This window comes from Carcharodon carcharias, chromosome 1, assembly GCF_017639515.1.
Source record: "Carcharodon carcharias isolate sCarCar2 chromosome 1, sCarCar2.pri, whole genome shotgun sequence".
Lineage (NCBI taxonomy): Eukaryota > Metazoa > Chordata > Chondrichthyes > Lamniformes > Lamnidae > Carcharodon > Carcharodon carcharias.
This window is the reverse complement of record NC_054467.1, coordinates 175,297,622-175,315,584: the sequence shown is the minus strand read 5'-3', so window position 1 is coordinate 175,315,584 and position 17,963 is coordinate 175,297,622. Positions and strand designations below refer to the sequence as shown.

At 41.4% G+C, this 17,963-nt stretch overlaps 1 protein-coding gene across 1 annotated transcript; it reads right to left on the bottom strand.

Annotated features, from left to right (window-relative positions):
* Positions 1-11,001: 11,001 nt before the first annotated feature.
* plk2b (polo-like kinase 2b (Drosophila)) lies at positions 11,002-16,606 on the bottom strand. Its single transcript, XM_041193215.1, has 15 exons — positions 16,382-16,606; positions 15,991-16,098; positions 15,717-15,833; positions 15,477-15,606; positions 15,237-15,324; positions 15,056-15,151; positions 14,598-14,796; positions 14,334-14,481; positions 14,039-14,139; positions 13,760-13,904; positions 13,512-13,592; positions 13,246-13,405; positions 13,020-13,149; positions 12,662-12,772; positions 11,002-11,769 (listed from the first exon to the last, which is right to left on the bottom strand). The coding sequence occupies exons 1-15, from the start codon at positions 16,568-16,570 to the stop codon at positions 11,578-11,580; spliced, it is 1,995 nt and encodes a 664-aa protein (XP_041049149.1). The 5' UTR covers positions 16,571-16,606; the 3' UTR covers positions 11,002-11,577.
* Positions 16,607-17,963: the final 1,357 nt, after the last annotated feature.

Here is a 17,963-nt window from a genome sequence, read left to right as displayed (position 1 = left end):
TCGAGTTAATTGGTTGGATGTTCTGTTTTTAAGCTGTAAATTCTATGATTTTTTTACAGTTTTTGTCTGAATGATATTCCATACAATAAACCTGATGCTATTTTGTAGCATTGTGACATACTTCATGAAAATTTTGTCATTTAATTGAACATTTGGCAAAGAAACAAAAACACCATTGTTTTATGTGAAGCCAAGTCCTCTTTTTTAGTGTTTTTTATTATATCCCTCAAAGCAGTGTTCCTCATAGAGTACTTTTACACTGAGGAAAGTGACCAAGAAAATCCAGTGTACTTGCCAGTCCCCTGAGCTGCCTCACATCACATATAGAGACCTAACACATTGCAGAATGGAATCATAAGGAAACAGCTGAGATACAAAGGGAGAATCACACTTCAAATATCTCCTGAAGACAAACTCAAAGCAGTGCTACATTTGCACATCGTACGAAACTCATTTGCCATCTTTTTAACAAAGTCATTAAACCATCATCTAAACATAAATATCTTGCATTAATGTCCACACAAGTAATTTCAAAGTCCAAGAAACTACTTGTCTGCAAACTAGATGTTGCAATATAGTATATATCATTTTGTATTTATTGATCATGGAACACCTCCCTTGTGACAGATCTATAATAGCCAGAACATGTACCAAAGGTCAAAGCATGCTGGGTAAATAATGAGGAAGGCCTTGCCTACTAACCTTTTACATCCTGGGAACTGCAGATTTATCACTTCAATTTCATTTTCTCATCAAATTCCTTCTCACTTACTTAGTTACCTGTAACCTGCATTATTCATTTCATTTGACTTCCAAGGTTATTTATTTATTCGGGGAGCCGGTGGCATAGTAGTATTGTCACTGAGAGACCCAGGGTAATTCTCTGGGACTCTGGGTTTGAATCCTGCCATGGCAGATGAATTCAATAAAAAAATCTGGAATTAGAAGTCTAATAATGACCATGAAACTGTTGGCAATTGTCCTAAAAACCCATCTGGTTTGCTAATGTCCTTTAGGGAAAGAAATTTGCTGTCCTTACCTGGTCTGGCCTGCAAGTGACTTCAGACCCACAGCAATGTGGTTGACTCTTAAATGCCCTCTGAAATGGATTAGCAAGCAACTCAATTCTCAAGGGCAATTAGGGATGGGCAATAAATGCTGGCCCAGCCAGCAACACCCACATCCCATGAACAAATAAAAAAGAAAATGTTTATCAGTTCTTGTGTAAAAAATGCTCCACTTGATTTCTTTATTGCTCTTAAGTTCCTTTTTTAAATTTGTGTTCCTGGTTTTGAACACTTTACCCTTGAAAAATTTGCCATGATCAATTTTATCAATCCTTTTCATGAGCTTGAAAACTTCAAGGAGGGTTGTAGGTTACCTCAAAGGGTCTACTTTTCTAATAAATGCAAGTTCAACTATCTGAATTTTTTTGATACCCGAAACAAGTTAGTTACTCACTTCTGTTGATTCAGGAACAATAATATCCTGCCTGTACTTAAGCAACCAGAGCCTCACAAGTATCCTAAAAGGGGTCTGATCATTGTCTTATACTATCGCTTAGAGACTCTTTTGATTTGTATGCTAGTCTCTGTTAATGCAATGTATAGTACTACATGAAAGCACTCCACATTGTATGGAATGACACAATGAGGATTTCCAAGAGGAGACTTAAGTACCTTAACATAAAGGGCTAAATTTTTAATATGGAAGTGAGAAACAGGAGCCAGGTCTGTTTTGGGTTTGGAAACCTGCCTCCAGAGGGAAATTGATTAAAGTTCAGATTTTCCCAAGGGGAAGACCTTTATTGATATGGAGATAGGTTTGCTGTCCACTTAGAGCTAGTGTGGAAGGGAATGGAGGTGGGTCAGATGTAGTGTGGAACTCATTTAGACTCCCCATGACAGCTGTAACTGAGACTGCTACTTGACGTGAAGGATAGACCTGCAGTTTGTGCCAAGGTCTTCCACAGCACCATAGGGAAGCAAGATGTCACAGAGGAGCCAAAGGCTTGGGGCAAGCAGACTCCAGCTTCATCAGTGCCGACCTGGATCTCATGCTAGAGTCCGGGAGGGGGAGAAGGGAGATTCTCTTCCTGGATGATGGCAGGAGGAGGCCGCCTCGTCATGCAGCAGGGGCACCTCTCTGTTCAGCATCTTCTCATCCTCTTCCTCCTCCTCCCTCACCTCCTACTCTTCCCCTGATGAGCTGTCTCCTTCCAGGGCCTCATTGACCTTTGAGGTCCACACCTCTTGGAGGGCCATGTTAAGGAGAGCACAGCAGACCAAGGCACCTCCCAACCTTCCAGAAACCAGAATTGCACCTTCAGAAGACCAGTGGCCTGCTCAGTGGTTGTCCTGTTGAACAAGTGGCAATTGTTGTATCACCTCTGTACTTCTGTGTCAGGTTATCATAGATGGATGTGTCACCATCTCTTCAAGGGATTTCCCTTGTCTGTTAGGATCTGGTCAACACTTTGATGGGGAGATCTGAGGCAGCCTGGACAGGTGGAAGATGAATGAGTCTTGGCAGCTGCAAAGATAATGAGCACGCACATGGTGGAAGCTCTTGTTGTGGTCGTTTACCAGTTGAATGTTAAGGGAGTTGGAGCCCTTCCTGTTAATGGATCTCACTGGTTGATCAACTTTAAGGCAACATGGGTGCAACTGATGATGCCCTGCACCTGGGAGAGTCCAGTGATCGAGGCATAGGAACATAGGACTTAAGTGCAGGAGTAGGCTATTCAGCCCTTCAAACCTGCTCCTTCATTTGATAAGATCATAGCTGATCTGGTTATGGCCTCAACTCCACTGTCCTGTCTGCCCCTCATAACCCTTGACTCCCTTGTCTATCATAAATCTATTTAATTCATCCTAGAATAAAGTCAATAACCCACCTCCATTGCTTTCTAGGGAAGAGAATTTCACACACTAATGAACCTCTGAGAGAAAAAGATTTGTCCTCATCTCTATCTTTAAAGGCAGTTCATTCTTAAACTGTGGGCCCTAGTTCTAGTCTCTCCCACAAGAAGTAAAATCCTTTCAGCATCCACCCTGTCAAGACTCCTCAGGATTTTATATGTTTCAATAAGGTCCCCTCTCATTCTTCTGAACTCCAATGAGTATAGAACCAAACTCTTCAACCTTTCTTTATAAAATAAGCCCTTCATCCGAGGAATGGGTTGATTGAACTTTGTGAACTGCTTTTAATGCAATTATGTCCTTTTCATCCAAGTCATTGATGTAGATTGTAAATAGTTGAGGCCCCAGCAATGATCCCTGTGACACTCGATTAGTTACAGCTTGCCAATCTGAAAAAGACACATTTATCCTTACTCTCTGCTTACTGTTAGCTAACCAATCCTTTATCCATGCTAATATGTTACCCCTTACACCATGTGCTGCTAATTATATCTTATGGCTTGGCCTAAATAGCTGAGTGGTTATGGTACTGGGTTTGTAACCCAAGATCAGGAGTTCAAATCTCACAATGGCAAACTATGAAACAATGTAACTTCATCTGAAACAGATGGAAACAGGTTTGTACTCGAAAGAGTTACTTATATCTTATGGCTTGGCCTAAATAGCCAAGTGGTTATGGTACTGGGTTTGTAACCCCAAGATCAAGAGTTCAAATCTTTCAATGGCAAACTATGAAACAATGTAACTTCATCTGAAAAAACAGATGGAAATGTGTTTGTACTCGAAAAAGTTACTTGTATCTTATCTTAATCAGTGAAACTCATTACCCTCTGGCTCTATGAGGCTGTGGCTGTCATTAAAGGAATCTGCTGTGCAACTCTGGCAAAGAAAGTGACCTGCAAGATGCAATGGTGTACAGCTGTTCGCAAGATACTATCCAGGTTTGCAGCTGATCCTTGGAAGGAGCCAGCAGCAAAGACATTCAAGGCCACAATGACTTTGATGGCGGGGCACGATGACCAGTACTGTAAGGTAGGAACTTTGGTGATGATGACATAGATGTTAATGACCATCTGCCTAGAGCTTTCCAATCTCCTGCAGCACTGGCTCTCAGCCATCTCCAGGTAGCTCTGTCTTTGGTGCTAGATCCTTTTTGAGGGTATGGCCCCTGTTGCCTCCTTGCCCCTCTTTCCTCTCCCATGCTCTCCTGATTCCAGGGATTCCACCATTCCTACAGAATGCCACTGGGCCCAAAATCGGATCATCATGCTGCCAATGCCAACTGCAGCATTCCTTTTAGACAAGGGACCATCCTATTGTGATTGGAAGCCTTGCCTCCTGCTCTGCTGCCCCTGCAATTCCAGGGAGCTGACAACACATTCGATGTCCAAGTGCTGAGTGCCCACTCTCCTGCCACCTGCCCAGTGCCAAGGCCACCTACTTACCAAGTGCCAAATCCTCCTTTAACCCTCTTGTAGGGTTCGGATGATGCCCTGGGGCAGCCTTGACTGACCTTACACTGTGTAGCTGCCTCCCCTCAGCTGCTCAGAAACTGACAGCTTCTGAAACCTCTGCACCCCTTTAAATATTCTATCTTTCCCATTGTTATGATCGGTCACCAGGCGAGGTTCCCTCAATTTGTTATGATCCCGGATGAGGTACCCCAAATAGTTATGGCTCCCTCTCTTTATTCAATCCCCTCGGTTGGTCACAACAAGGTTAATTTAAGAAAGATCCCTTCCCTCATGGGTACCTTTTCCCAGTCCAAATATATTTATGTTTTCAAAGGAGCCGATTTAACCAGGCAGTCTTGGCTCAAAGAAAGAATGAGTTTATTAGTTACTAAATGTGAGGAAAAATAATAAAAATGCAACACACATACACATAGGTTATAAATGAGAAATTGAGTCTAAAAATAAAAGCTAAAAAGATATATGAATCAGTTCTTTGGCTTGTCTGTGAGGAGTAGATGGTGAAACATTGTGGCCGTTAAGTTGGGGTGATCCGATAGCGCTGACTTTGGCAGCTGAGCAGTCGGTTCTGCAGGTTAGCTGAACGGAATTGTTTCCTTTTTGACTGTGGCTTTGCTGATTTGTGTCTTTCTTCCAGCAGTCAGACGGAGAAGACTTTTTGACCTGCAAGTGCAGGGATGGCCTGTTGGTGTTCTTCAGCTGTGACATTCACAGTCCACACACACCAGAACAGAACACCAGACTAGCACACAGAACTAGGCTTGCAGTTGGCTTTTTTAAACCCCTTGCTTTCTGTATCCCTGGAAGGGAAAAACAAACGTCTTTTGTCCAGATCTGTTCTCCTTTCAAACTCAGTTCATGTTCACAGTCTGGGATATAACTCAACAGGAGGTGGTTTCGGCTGAGGTGATAATCATGTTCCATTATTTCCACAACCACAGGAGATTACAGTTCAGCTTGCATTGTATTTTCTCCTTTGAAGTGGCTCTGTCTGAAGTAGGCCATGTTACACCTTTTAGGTATGACATTTCGTCCTCTCTGAACTAGTTGGTCAAGCAATCCACACAGGAATTTTCCAGCAAGTAGTTATGTTACTGTCTCAGCCAGCTTTTGCTTGTATGTCCTTCTTTTAAAAAAAAACACGTCTTATTTAAAAGTTCACTATGTCCATTAGTAAATCAGGGGTAGGACCTGTGATCATGACACCACTCAACAAGCTCTTAGTAAGCTTTTTAACTAGCCTAATTGGGCTCAATTGAAGAGAGAGTGGGATTCCTGTCCCAGCTTGGCCTAAATAGCCAAGTGGTTATGGTACTGGGTTTGTAACCCTAAGATCAAGAGTTCAAATCTCACAATGGCAAACTATGAAACAATGTAACTTCATCTGAAACAGATGGAAACAGGTTTACTCAAAAGAGTATCAAGAGTTCAAATCTCACAATGGCAAACTATGAAACAATGTAACTTCATCTGAAACAGATGGAAATGGGTTTGTACTCAAAAAGAGAGTTACATCTTCTCTGGTCATAAACCAGCTGATCGCTGCCATGTTGTGGTATCGACTGGTCACTTTGACCCCTCCCCTGGACTTTGTCACAAGAATCCAGAAATTGTTAGTCGACTTCTTCTGGGACAAAAGATTGCACTGGGTCGCTGCTGAGGTTCTGAGTCTCCCGCTTAGGGAGGGTGGTCAGGCTCTAGTGTGCCTACGCACACAGGTGGTGACTTTCCGCCTTCAGACCCTGCAGTGATACCTCTACGTCGAGCCTCCTCCTAGATGGTGTGCCCTGACGATGTATTTCTTCCATCAGGTGCACGGCCTGAATTATGACGTGCAGCTCCTGTTTATAGAACAGATGGGCCTCGGTGGCTCCTTGCAGGCGTTGCCCATCTTTTACCAGGACCTGATCAAAGTCTGGAAAGTGGTTGCCTCGTGACGCAGCTCTCCCCCATCAGGAGTAGCGGCTATCGTCAGAGAGCCGCCGCTCAGGAATCCGCCCCTCCGTCCTTTTCAGTGGTTGGCGGAGAGGAGGGCTGTGGCCGCAGGGGTGACCAGGATCGGGGACGTGCTGGGAGGCGGAGAACTGGGCTGGATGCTCCCGCAGGAGTTGGCACGTCGCGCGTCTGTGAGTGTCCAGGTCGCAGCCGATGCCATCCAAGACCTGAGAACGGTCGTGCTCGAACCCGATGTTATTTTGGGTCTTGAGGTGGCCCAGGTGCGCGGTGGTCTTCCGTCTGAACGTTCCCCTGTTCAGACAGAATTCCACATTGGCCCCAAGCCCCGAACCCTCCCTCGGGTGCTGGTGCCCCGCAATCTGAGCCGCCTCGGGGACATGCCCTCTGTGCCTTTTGGCACGGCAAAGAGGGGCTTTTTGTACGGTCTGCTGCTGCACACCTTCCATTTTCTCGCCCTTGTCCGCCGCCCAGACACGCCCTGGTGTGCCTTGTTGCCGTTCGGTGGCGGAGGCCCCTGATGGGAGGCCCTCTATGGAGGTGTCCTCCCCCTTTCTATCGGGGACCTGGGTTGGAGGGTCTTGCATGCAGCAGTCCCGTATAATAAGAGGATGCATAGGTTCACGGACTCTCAGGACACGTGCCCTTTTTGCGGTCTTGTGGAGTCCATGGACCATGCATATATAGGGTGTTGTAGGCTGCACTCCCTTTTTAGTTATTTGAAAAACCTGTTATTGATGTTTTGTTTGCACTTCAGCCCCATGCTCCTGATCTATGGGCACCCGGTGCGGAAGGGGGTTGGGAAGGAGGAGGACCTCCTCGTGAACCTGCTCCTGGGCCTGGCCAAGTTGGCCTTTAACAGGTCCAGGCAGCGGGCGATCGACGGGGGAGTCCCGCCCGATTGTTTGTCCCTCTTCCACGGCTACGTTCGCGGCCGGATGTCCCTGGAGAGGGAGCACGCGGTGTCTGCTGACACGCTCGAGGCCTTCCGTGCTCGGTGGGCATCGCGGGGACTGGGGTGTTTTGTTGACCCCTTTAATCACATTTTGATTTAAAGTTTGTAAGGTTCCTTTAAATTTTGTCCTTGGTTTTACAGCTGACCTGAATTAGGGGCTGTGCCTGATTTATCCCAATTTTGTTGATTTGGTTTAATTGGTTTCAATTAAAAGATTATCGAGAGTTCAAATCTCACAATGGCAAACTATGAAACAATGTAACTTCATCTGAAACAGATGGAAAACGGGTTTGTACTCGAAATAGTTACAATAAATCACAATAATACTATCAACCCCTCCACCCTGGTCATTGTTGCCAGCGCTGGGATCAATGCCTTGAAATTGTCCCACCCCTGACATTTTTGGGGCCCTGCTACTACTTTCTGTGGGAGTGGGAGGCAAAATTCAGCCCAAGCAAAGGTCTAAGGCTTTCATACTGATTAGGATGACTAGACAGTTGAGGGTAATACTATGATGCTGCTTTAGTGTTGTTGTTCTAACTTCATCTGATTTCTTATAAAGTTGCACAAACTCACTGGAAGGAGAACTGGAGCTCTGAATTCTCTCTCAGCTTGCCTTCAAGTGTGCATCCTAACTTGGCCAATAGTTCATTGTCCGGTTCTTGATGCAGGAAGAAAACTGGAAATCGAGTTGTCCTATTGTTTATCACATTACAACCATAATGAAATTGTTATAGATTAGATCATATCACAAGTCAATTGAAAGATTGGAATGGAATGCTGCTTGGACGAACTGTGATTACACCTTCTTTCAGTCTTGAGGCTCATGACTTAATTGCAATAATTTACAACTCATAGATTGTGTGCTCTAACATTAAAGCTGGGACAACTGCACCAGCATGTCACCAAGAGTACTAAAGGAAAACCTGATTGTAACTATTCAATTTAATGAGTGAACAAATGCCTAGAGTTGAAATAACCCATATAGACCATAGTTTTGCATGCTGATCAGTCTTGAGTTAGCTGATCTCAGCTGGCCAGCAGTAAGCATGCTAAAACAGGTTTTCCCTGATCTAGGGAGAGGAAAAATTAGCCAGGGATCCTGCTTCTTATTTCTACCTATCAACTCCCACGGGAAAACTTGTGGGTGCACATGTCTATGTGTTGGACAGGATGACTCTTGGCTGTGATGCCTTCCAAAATTGAATGACCTGCTGGCCAGACTTTCCAATATTCCACCCCCCCCTCCACCCACCCACCCCCAAATCATCTCTACCACCCCATTACCTCTTTGCCAGTGGATCTTGAGTAAGCAAGGACAAAATGCTCAAGAATGCACACTGCTGCATAATCACCAACTTGTACCTCTCAGCCCATTCCCTGGTGCCAGAATGCATCTGCCTTCATGGAAAGATGTGAATGAGAAAAGTACACCTTGCGATGCATATCCTGGCATTTAAAGATGTGCCTAAGTGCCACATTCATGCCAGCCAGAATTATTGGCTGCTTGGAACTCTTTAATCATCCTTGTTCTATTCATACTTTTTTGTGGGTTATTACTTAGCTTTTATATTAGGAAGCTACTTTCAGAATGATGTTGCCAGTTGTAATGTAAAATTGAGCAACATCTGTTGTGGATGCTTTTGGAAATTTCAGAAAAATGTTCTCTACTTAACTACATTCCTTGTCAAAAACAAATCAGCTTGAACATCTGTAGCTCATGTCAAAAGAAAAGCAGATTATCTGATCATCATCACGTTATTTGTCAGTTCTTGCTAGCTGCTGCAGTTTTTATATATTATAACAGAGACTTTACTTCAAAAAGGTACTTCATTGGCTGTCAAGCACTTTGAGACATCCTGAGGGTGTGAAAGTGGCTGAAACACCATCTGACATTAATTCCCAGCTTGATCAATATCCTGCTACCTATAAATATCCTGTCTAATTTTCTAGCTCTTAACCAGAAAAAACCTTGCCAAAACCCATGGTTATTGCTATATTTGGTTTTTGATTCTTCCGTGACCCACCAGCTTGATCTTTAATGATTTTTTTTCTTCTACAGGATGCTTCTTCTATATTAATGCTTGTTCCTAAGATGTGCTTGCAACAGCATAACCTGAGTCACAGTAGGATTCTGACAATGAAAGTGCTTAAACAACCTGTGCTTCAGTACATAATTGGGCAAGTGCCCAGAATAAAAGTGAAGATTGGCCTTTGATTGCTTATTTGCATGCATGCTCTTAGTTACTACTAATTAAATGGAGATGTTGTATTTTGCAGAACATCATCTCCAATTTGAGGTTAAAGTTTGACTTAAGGTAGTGATTTTCCTACTCAACATTTAAGTGTTAAATTACTCTTATCCCAAACAAATTGCAGTCATTAACTCATGGTTGTAAAACCTGGGAGGGATAAAATTGCTTTGTTATCTGCAGCAGTCAAACTCTTAGAATTCTTGCCAACTGAAATTTTGAACAATGTTTGCTATACTGTGAACTAAGACATTGGCCAAATTAAAATTTAGCTGTGGAATTATTTGACATCTGACAGATCAGTTATTTGTATGGCATACAGATGTAATTAAAACTAAATTGAATGCTACTCAGTCTTGTGGCAAATTGGAAAAAAAAAAACAACTCTCTTCCTAAATAAAGTATGGAAAGTTTCTCATTTATCTGCTCCAGTTAATTTCCAGAAGCTAGAAAAAAATAGTTTCCCTGATATAAAACTCTAAGAGTGCTTTCATTGTTCAATGTGGCCATCAGAATAAATCCTTGCACCTTGGAGCAATAGCTTGTATCAACTGTATAACATGCAAGCAGTGTGCTAGCTTCATCAAAACCTAGACTTGAGCAGGATCTTTAAAATGGCTGAGAGACCTGTATATTGAGATACCAGCTCTAACATGTCATTAATAGGACCAGCAAGAGAACAGAGTCATTAATTGGCCTCATAGGGACAGGGAAACAAAAAGTAAAGAGCAATTGAACAGCATATTCAGGCCATCTGTTTTATTGCCTAAAGTGACTAGATTACAGCTGGAATAGAATGGACAAGGGCAGATCAGTTATGCTGCAGTTCTTTGTGGTTGAGTAGCTGGATCATGCATGAAGATTACTTGGGATTGATACTAAGGGGGACTGATACATCAAAGCATTCACCTCTGGAAAGTGTTTTTCAAAGTCTACAAAATCAATGTACAAATAGTTAAGAAAATCAGTCACCATAATAGCATCAAGAAATACTTTGGTACTGTTCATTCTGGAGGCTTTGCTATGCAGCAAATCCTAGCTTTTGGAGTAGTGATTATTCAATTTAGTTTACAGCAAGGGCAGTGATAATGTTGGGCAGAGTGTCAAGGTCATGTACAACAACTGCATTGTAAGGAAAAGATCACCACTTAATATTGCATACTTAAGTAGGTTTGAGGGGCAGCTGCCCTGCAGTTAGTCAGCCTACCCTTGTTCATTTGCTTTATCCATCTTAAGGAGGTTTGAGGAATGTAGTTAGTCCAATACACTAACTTGTTAATATGGTAAGTCCAAACAGATACAAATTCCAAAACCAGGTCTAAATTCAAGGTGCATTTCAAAAACTTGCAGCTATTTTGTAGATAGCAACTCTTTTGCATTTGTGTAGTATGCATAGACATTACACCACCCTTCACTGAAAATGTGTCAAAACTATTTCATACACAAAATGAATTCAAGAATCTTTATTAATATTTAAACCTGTGACTTGCTCAGCATTTCAGAAGTGTCATTGAGCAGGATGGTCAATAAATAATAAATACTCAGTGCATAATAAATTAAGGAATGAATATGTCCAGCCACAAAATGTGGTGCAATGTGTTTCAATTCTTAGTTCTCTGTTCAAAGAACCAAAGTCTTATTTTAAACCAGTAGCATAAGCTGCATTTAAAAAAAACATGTGTCCTTACAACTTGCAAAGTCCAGGTACTCTAATACTTTCAATTTCACTTGCCGCGCACTTTCCTCTTGCTCGTGGGAGCCACAACATCACCCTGCTTTGTTGCAACATAAAATCCATTTCTCCTTGTAATGCAAAAATACTGAAGTTCCTCAGGCAGCTACCACATTTCAGGCATTTATCCCTTTAAAAGTCAGTCCAATAAAGCAGGATTGTAAAACGCATCTGTCTGGTACCGGCCCAGCACACCAAACGAAATACAAGTTCCTCGTACCGCCTGACAGATGGTTACCTTGGGTCAGTTCCAAAATTGAAGGAAGCCATGGCCAAGCTTCAGTCCAATCTTTTAATTAAATCTTTGTTGCACCATATTCAATGCATATTCCATTCTGGTACGAAGTTCTTGGGAGCATCCAGACATTAGGAGTGTCGAGAGCTTGAACGTGGTAGAAACTCTATCTTCATTGATATAAGTAAGCAAGTACTCCTCATTGTGGTTGCAAATGATGATTTTTGTATGATCATGATAAAAGTTCACCTGTAATAAAGGTATAAAGTCAGGTTAATTAATAATTCTTCATGACAGCAAATTACTGGGAGTTGCAAACAGCATCAGAGTTTATAGCATGGAAAGAGGCCCTTCAGCCCATCATGTCTGCACCTGTCAAGCCCTTATCTACTCTAGTCCCATTTTCCAGCACTTGGCCAAAAGCCTTGTACGTTATGGCATTTCAAATGTTCATCTAAATACTTAAATGTTGGATGGTTCCCACCTCTACCACCCTGACAGAGAGTTCCAGATAACCCCCACCCTCTGGGTGAAAAGATTTCCTCAAATCCCCTCCTGTCCCTTACCTTAAATCTATGCCCCCAGTTATTGACCCCTCAGTGAAGAGCTTCTTCCTATCTACACCTCTCAATTTTGTACATCTCAATTGACTAATAAAGGCAAGTATTCCATATGTCTTCCTAACCACCTTATCTTCCTGTCCTGGCACCTTCAAGGATCTACAGACATGCACACCAAGGTCCCTTTGATCCTCAGTATTCAAATTTCTCTAGGTGCTGGCTGATTTTCACCAAGTAACTTTTCTTTATTCTGAATGTGCATTCAGGTCAATGAATGCCAAGAAGTTACTAATTCATAATTGTACTATAAGTTATCAGTGTGGTTCATTTTTCCTCTAACCACAGGTTTAATCCATACATCCTGGCAAGAAGGTTGTCAAACTACATGATTGCAACCATTTTCTAATATTCTAATAAACAGATTTTGCCAAGTGGATTTGCCCTTCAATGTTCCTTATGGGGAGGTTGTCTCATCTTTCAGGTGTTGTGGCAGTCAAAGGAATTAGTTAAATTTACCCTGTGTGATACGACAAGCTGAAAAGTGCTAGTTACATGCTGCGCAAAAACAAAGTAATTCTCACCTGGAATGTGCCATCACTAAAGAGCATCATTAAAGCACGGTCAGATTTTAGCCATTGAAGGAGACACAGTCTGGGCTTCTGGGCATCCGTTGAACTAGGCAGATCACCACCCTGCAAAATAAGATAAGAGCTGCTCAAAATCTCTTGTTTACTAAATGGCTGGATTCCAAATTAAATGGCAAGCACAGGATGTTAGCCAATGTTTAAAATCAAGGTGCAGCAGGGGAAAGAAAGTTCTTGCACGCTTGTTTTAAAAACTTTAGGCTGCAGCTATACAGAATGTATGAAAAGACTTAGAAACAAAACCCCTGCACAAACTGAATGTGCAACTCAGTAAAAAGGATGTCAAGATTCTTACCTCCATTAGATTTTCTTCCATGTAGTGTGCAAAATACTTCAGAATTGTCACTTGACTAATGAACTTTTCAGGCACATCAAGTGCTGAAAAGATGGAACACTGGCCCAGCTCTGCATAGTACTGGATGGTTCTAAGGAGTGAAGATAGATAAGCTTGGTTAGCATCTCAAAATATGCCAGTCATTTAGATTCAGACAGACAGTCAAATCATTTGTTAGGCTACTTACTTTTTATCTGCCAACAGGCTCATGTGAGTTCCATTATTGAAGAGGACTCCAACTGTGTGATCAGACAACTGATACCCAAACCCATATTTATTAGAATAATCCACCCACTTGGTGACCCACTGGAAGGAGAAGCTCAACTGCTGTTTTGGTATACAATCTCCTGGAAAAGAAAAAGAAAGATGCTTATTTTAAAAAAATGTTCAAGTTAGGCAAGTGGTCAATTAACCTACAATTCAAATCTATATTTGATTCAATTAAGTTCTTACCTTCTGGCATATTTTCTAGGCAGCCTTTTAGTACTCTAGCAACTGTATCAGCAACACTTCCCATGGTACTGTCTTCAAGAGCTGGAAAAGAAGGTATTATATTAATTTGTACAGCATATCATCCCGTTTAGACTTCTGAATGAAGTGAAGTTTACACTGGTTACATCAATAAGTATATCTGTCTCACTTCTCATCTCTGCAGGAGTGGACATTTTAAATAATGTTTGTGGTTAACTTCTTGTACTTACATTCACTACTACTGCTGCAGCTTCCCAAAGTTCCTCTCACTATCATCCTAATGGAGTCTCTGATTTGTTGTTCATTATCCTTCACTGGTGAGGGGGTCTCTGGTTTGACATTGGCAATCTGCAACTTACTAGACAACCTTGACTCCTGTTAAAAAAAACAAATCATATAAATTTTAGCAGAGTCCTGGATTTATGCACTGATGGATACTTATTGAAGTTTCAAAGCACAAAAAAAAAATTAACATGCACAGCAATTAGTCAACTTGGAGATCAACCTACCTCATCTGATCGACTTTTGTTGCTCAATTGGTTGTTTAATGACATCTTCTTCAAATCACTCTTCAACTTATATATTTCATCATCATCTCTTCCTAGTTTGTCTGTTTAAAAGAAAAATCATAATTGCTAACTGTAGCAAAGCATTTGTTCACCTACCAAGTCAGAATATATTATTCATGGATTTTTCCCCAAACCAGGGGAGACATGATTTTTATTCTGCCTTTGGTCATAGCCAATTATGCTTACTGCAGCTAAATCAGAGCTAAAACACTGGATGCAATCAATGTATACTTACTGTGATTGTCCAAAAACTTTACTTTGTCCTTCTTCCCACCAAATAGTGCTGCAGCTGCCTTTTTGAAGAAGTTCTTGGCAGGGCTGGACAAATGAAAATCTGGTGCATAGTGACAGCAGGTCTGTGACAGTCGCTCAGGTGTAAATCCCTGCAATAGAAGACCAGAATTTAGATTTGTGCTTACATCAAGTATTGTGGGGTTGGGAAGAAAAATAGAAAAAAAAGCTACAGAAGTTAAACTAAGAATTTTGCAACACAACAAACCTGAGTGAAGAAGTCATAATGCAGGATGTCATCTAAATTTGGTCGGTCCTCTGGGTTTTTTGCAAGCATGCTGGCTATCAATTGTTTGGAAGATAGTGACAATGTTGATGGCATTGTATATCTTGCTTCCCTTATACATTTGTAAGTTTCTTTTAAGTTGGTTGTCTCAAATGGGGGTCGCCCCAACAGCATTGTGTACCTGTAATGAATACAATTTATCCAATCAGTGTCTCCACAGTGGGGCCCAACATGAACTAAGTTGATAAATGATTGTGCTGGGATTAATTTTCATCTTCAGTATTCCCGGAGCAGAACCTCATTTCAGGAAAAGAAAACTCAGTATATAAAATTGGATAGTGAGGCAGCTCACATTTAAAACTGAAGATCAGAATTTACCCCAATTGTGTCTAGTGAATTCACATGTACTAAAACAGAAGACTTTGAAGTACAATACTTACATTACACAGCCTAATGCCCAGATATCAGATTCACAGCCATGCCCTTGCTTGTTGAGAACTTCAGGAGACAAGTAATTTGGTGTGCCACAGATAGTCCTGCAGAGATAATGTTGAGGTTAGTACTGCTATTTCATAATTCTCTCCAGAATCAAGACATATCCAAGTCTTAATGATTTCTTACCTGCTCCTTTGCTCCACGGGTTCCAATTTAGCCGCTAACCCAAAGTCCCCTATTTTCAGTTCCATAGACTCATTGATGAAGAAATTACCTGTAATTGCAAAGCATACTCTTAGAACAGTACTTTCCAATTGATGCTTTCCCCTGATCAAGATATGTATTCTTTACCATAGTTTAATTTAAAATCATAATCAGTACACAAAATGGAGATAACTATGAAGCAACATATTAAAAAAGTCATACCTAATTTGAGGTCTCTGTGCAGGATTCCTTGTTCGTGCAGGCACTTCAGCCCTGATACTACCTGCCGGAGGTAGTACCGTACTTCTGGTTCTGTCAGCACCTTCCTAGCTTTCAGTACATGAGCCATTGACTTTAAATTAAAAAAAAAAATCAGTCAATCATTGTGCATCCTTTAAGAAAAATGTACAGGCAAATACTGCACTTCAGGATGTACCAGGAGAGAAAGGGGTGAATACTTACTCTTCTGCTGCAGTGTTCCAAAAGGATGTAAATATTCTCTTTATCTTCAAAGTGATGGTAGAAGTGAACGATGTGTTTATGGTGAAGCGTTCGATGCAGCTCAATTTCTCGATCAATCTGTTTTTATGTAGAAAATGTCAAAAATCAGACTAGTATGTTACCAAGAACAATTTAAATTTTGTATGATGACAGTTGCAGTTTAAGTAACCTGTAGCATTACACCAATCTGTATCCAAGCAAAGCGGCAGATTGCCAATCCCAGTTATATACTCACTTTTTCCCTCTGATGGGGTTTGGCCACTCTTGTGTGCGGGATAATCTTTGCAGCATAGACGCGGTTAGTAGTCAGGTCAGTCATTTCGTAGCATTTGGCAAAACCTCCCTAAGCAAGAAAAATCACAGGACCTTTAAGTTAATTTTAATTTACAACATAATTTTTTCTATTTTGTCACCTAAAGATTAAGAGTTCGCAACTTTAAATGACTAGTTATAGTATTGATATAGATGCTGATCCAATGCGGACTGGGAACCATATACTGCTCAATGTCAGCGACAAGCTCCCATCAACTCGAACCTTCGCAAGGATTTGTTCACTGACTAAACCATATTACAAACATTCAGTGCGCCGGTTGTATTTTTTCTCTTCAAATGCAATCTTTCTTTACCTTTCCCAACACTTTTCCTCTGCAGTAACATTTGCCTGTGGCGGGGTCGGTTATAATCCTGGACATCTCCGTGTTGGAGTAAGTTAACTCTTCCTGTCTCTTGCTGAAGCGGTGATCCGCGGACTTGCCGAGAGGCTGGTCGCACATCCTTGAGCTTTGCTGGTAAGTGATAGTCCTCAGTATCTCCATAACCAACTTCTCCCACTGCTCACCCCACTCACAATGAATGCCAGCTCACACTCCACTGCCTTTTATACCCTCCCCTTCCATGGCGTCACAATACAATTCACTGCACGCGCTCGTTACCGCCCAGCTCCACCGGCCGCTCATTCGGATTGGTAAAGGAGAATGTCAATCATTTCCCATGCCTCGCCCCCGAAACTTGATTGGATCAAACATGCCGCTGGATGGATTTTCGACAGATTATCAACCTCCAGGGCGAACAATTATTTTAATGACAGCAAATATTATAAACATGCACAATTTGGATCACAACACATTTGAAGCATCACTAGATGGTGCACTTATTATATCGACATAAAATTATCTTTATTATTGCGTTCATTCTCGCCACCTATACGCTCAATAAATTTGTACAAAAATAGGGGTGCGTGGAGATTGTTGCTGCATTTTCCAAGAACAACCGTCTGCAGTTAAAGCCCATTGCAACTTTATCAATCATCTCGGTCGTTGTTGTTTTCCATTTGTCTCTACCTCAGTATTATATCCCAATATGTTGCTAACTACTGTTTTTATAACCACGACATACAGATTCATATCAGAGCGTTGAGTTATCAGTTACTTTGCTGAACATACTCCTTCCCATCTGCCCATGTCAAACTGTCATTTGTATAATGTATTGTATATTTTTATAACCGCTTATTTTGTAACAGCACAGGAAGTATTTTATACACGAGTTCATTCGATACTATATAGTTTGTGGTTTTACTAAAACAATCATGGCCCGCTAAATCATTGGTTTTGCTATAAATGCATTTATTCTAAGGTGGATACAGCTTTGGCTTTCCAATAAATGAATCCATTCAAGGCTAAATATTTCATAGATTTTACTATAAATCCGTTCATTGTGAGATTCATCATTGTCCTGCCCTTACGCAAGCTAAGAAGCCGAGTTGCGCTGTATTCGTTTTCGGGGAACCTATAGAAACGTCTTTAGCAAGATCTTTTTAGAGTCAAACACAGATTGAGTAAAATACAGTATAGCAAACAGTGCTCATTCAAAACCGTGCCAATTTTCATTTTGATCAATGTTAATCGTAATTTACATGCCAATGTTTTTGCAGTGTTTAATTCGAGGTCTGTATTTTAAATTGTGAACATATTTAACTCTATAGCTTAACATTAGTAAACATTCCGTTTTTACAATTTGTGGGAAAAGCGCAAGTTTGGATTTTAAACATTGTAGTAGTAAAATAAATGTTTTAGACAGAAACACATGACACATAAACTGGGAAGTGTACTGTCACTGCTTGAAATGAGCGTGAATTTTCGACGTGGTTTAAAGGGAACGATCATTGTACAGAGCGCCACCAATTGCCCCGCCACGTAAACTACATCAACA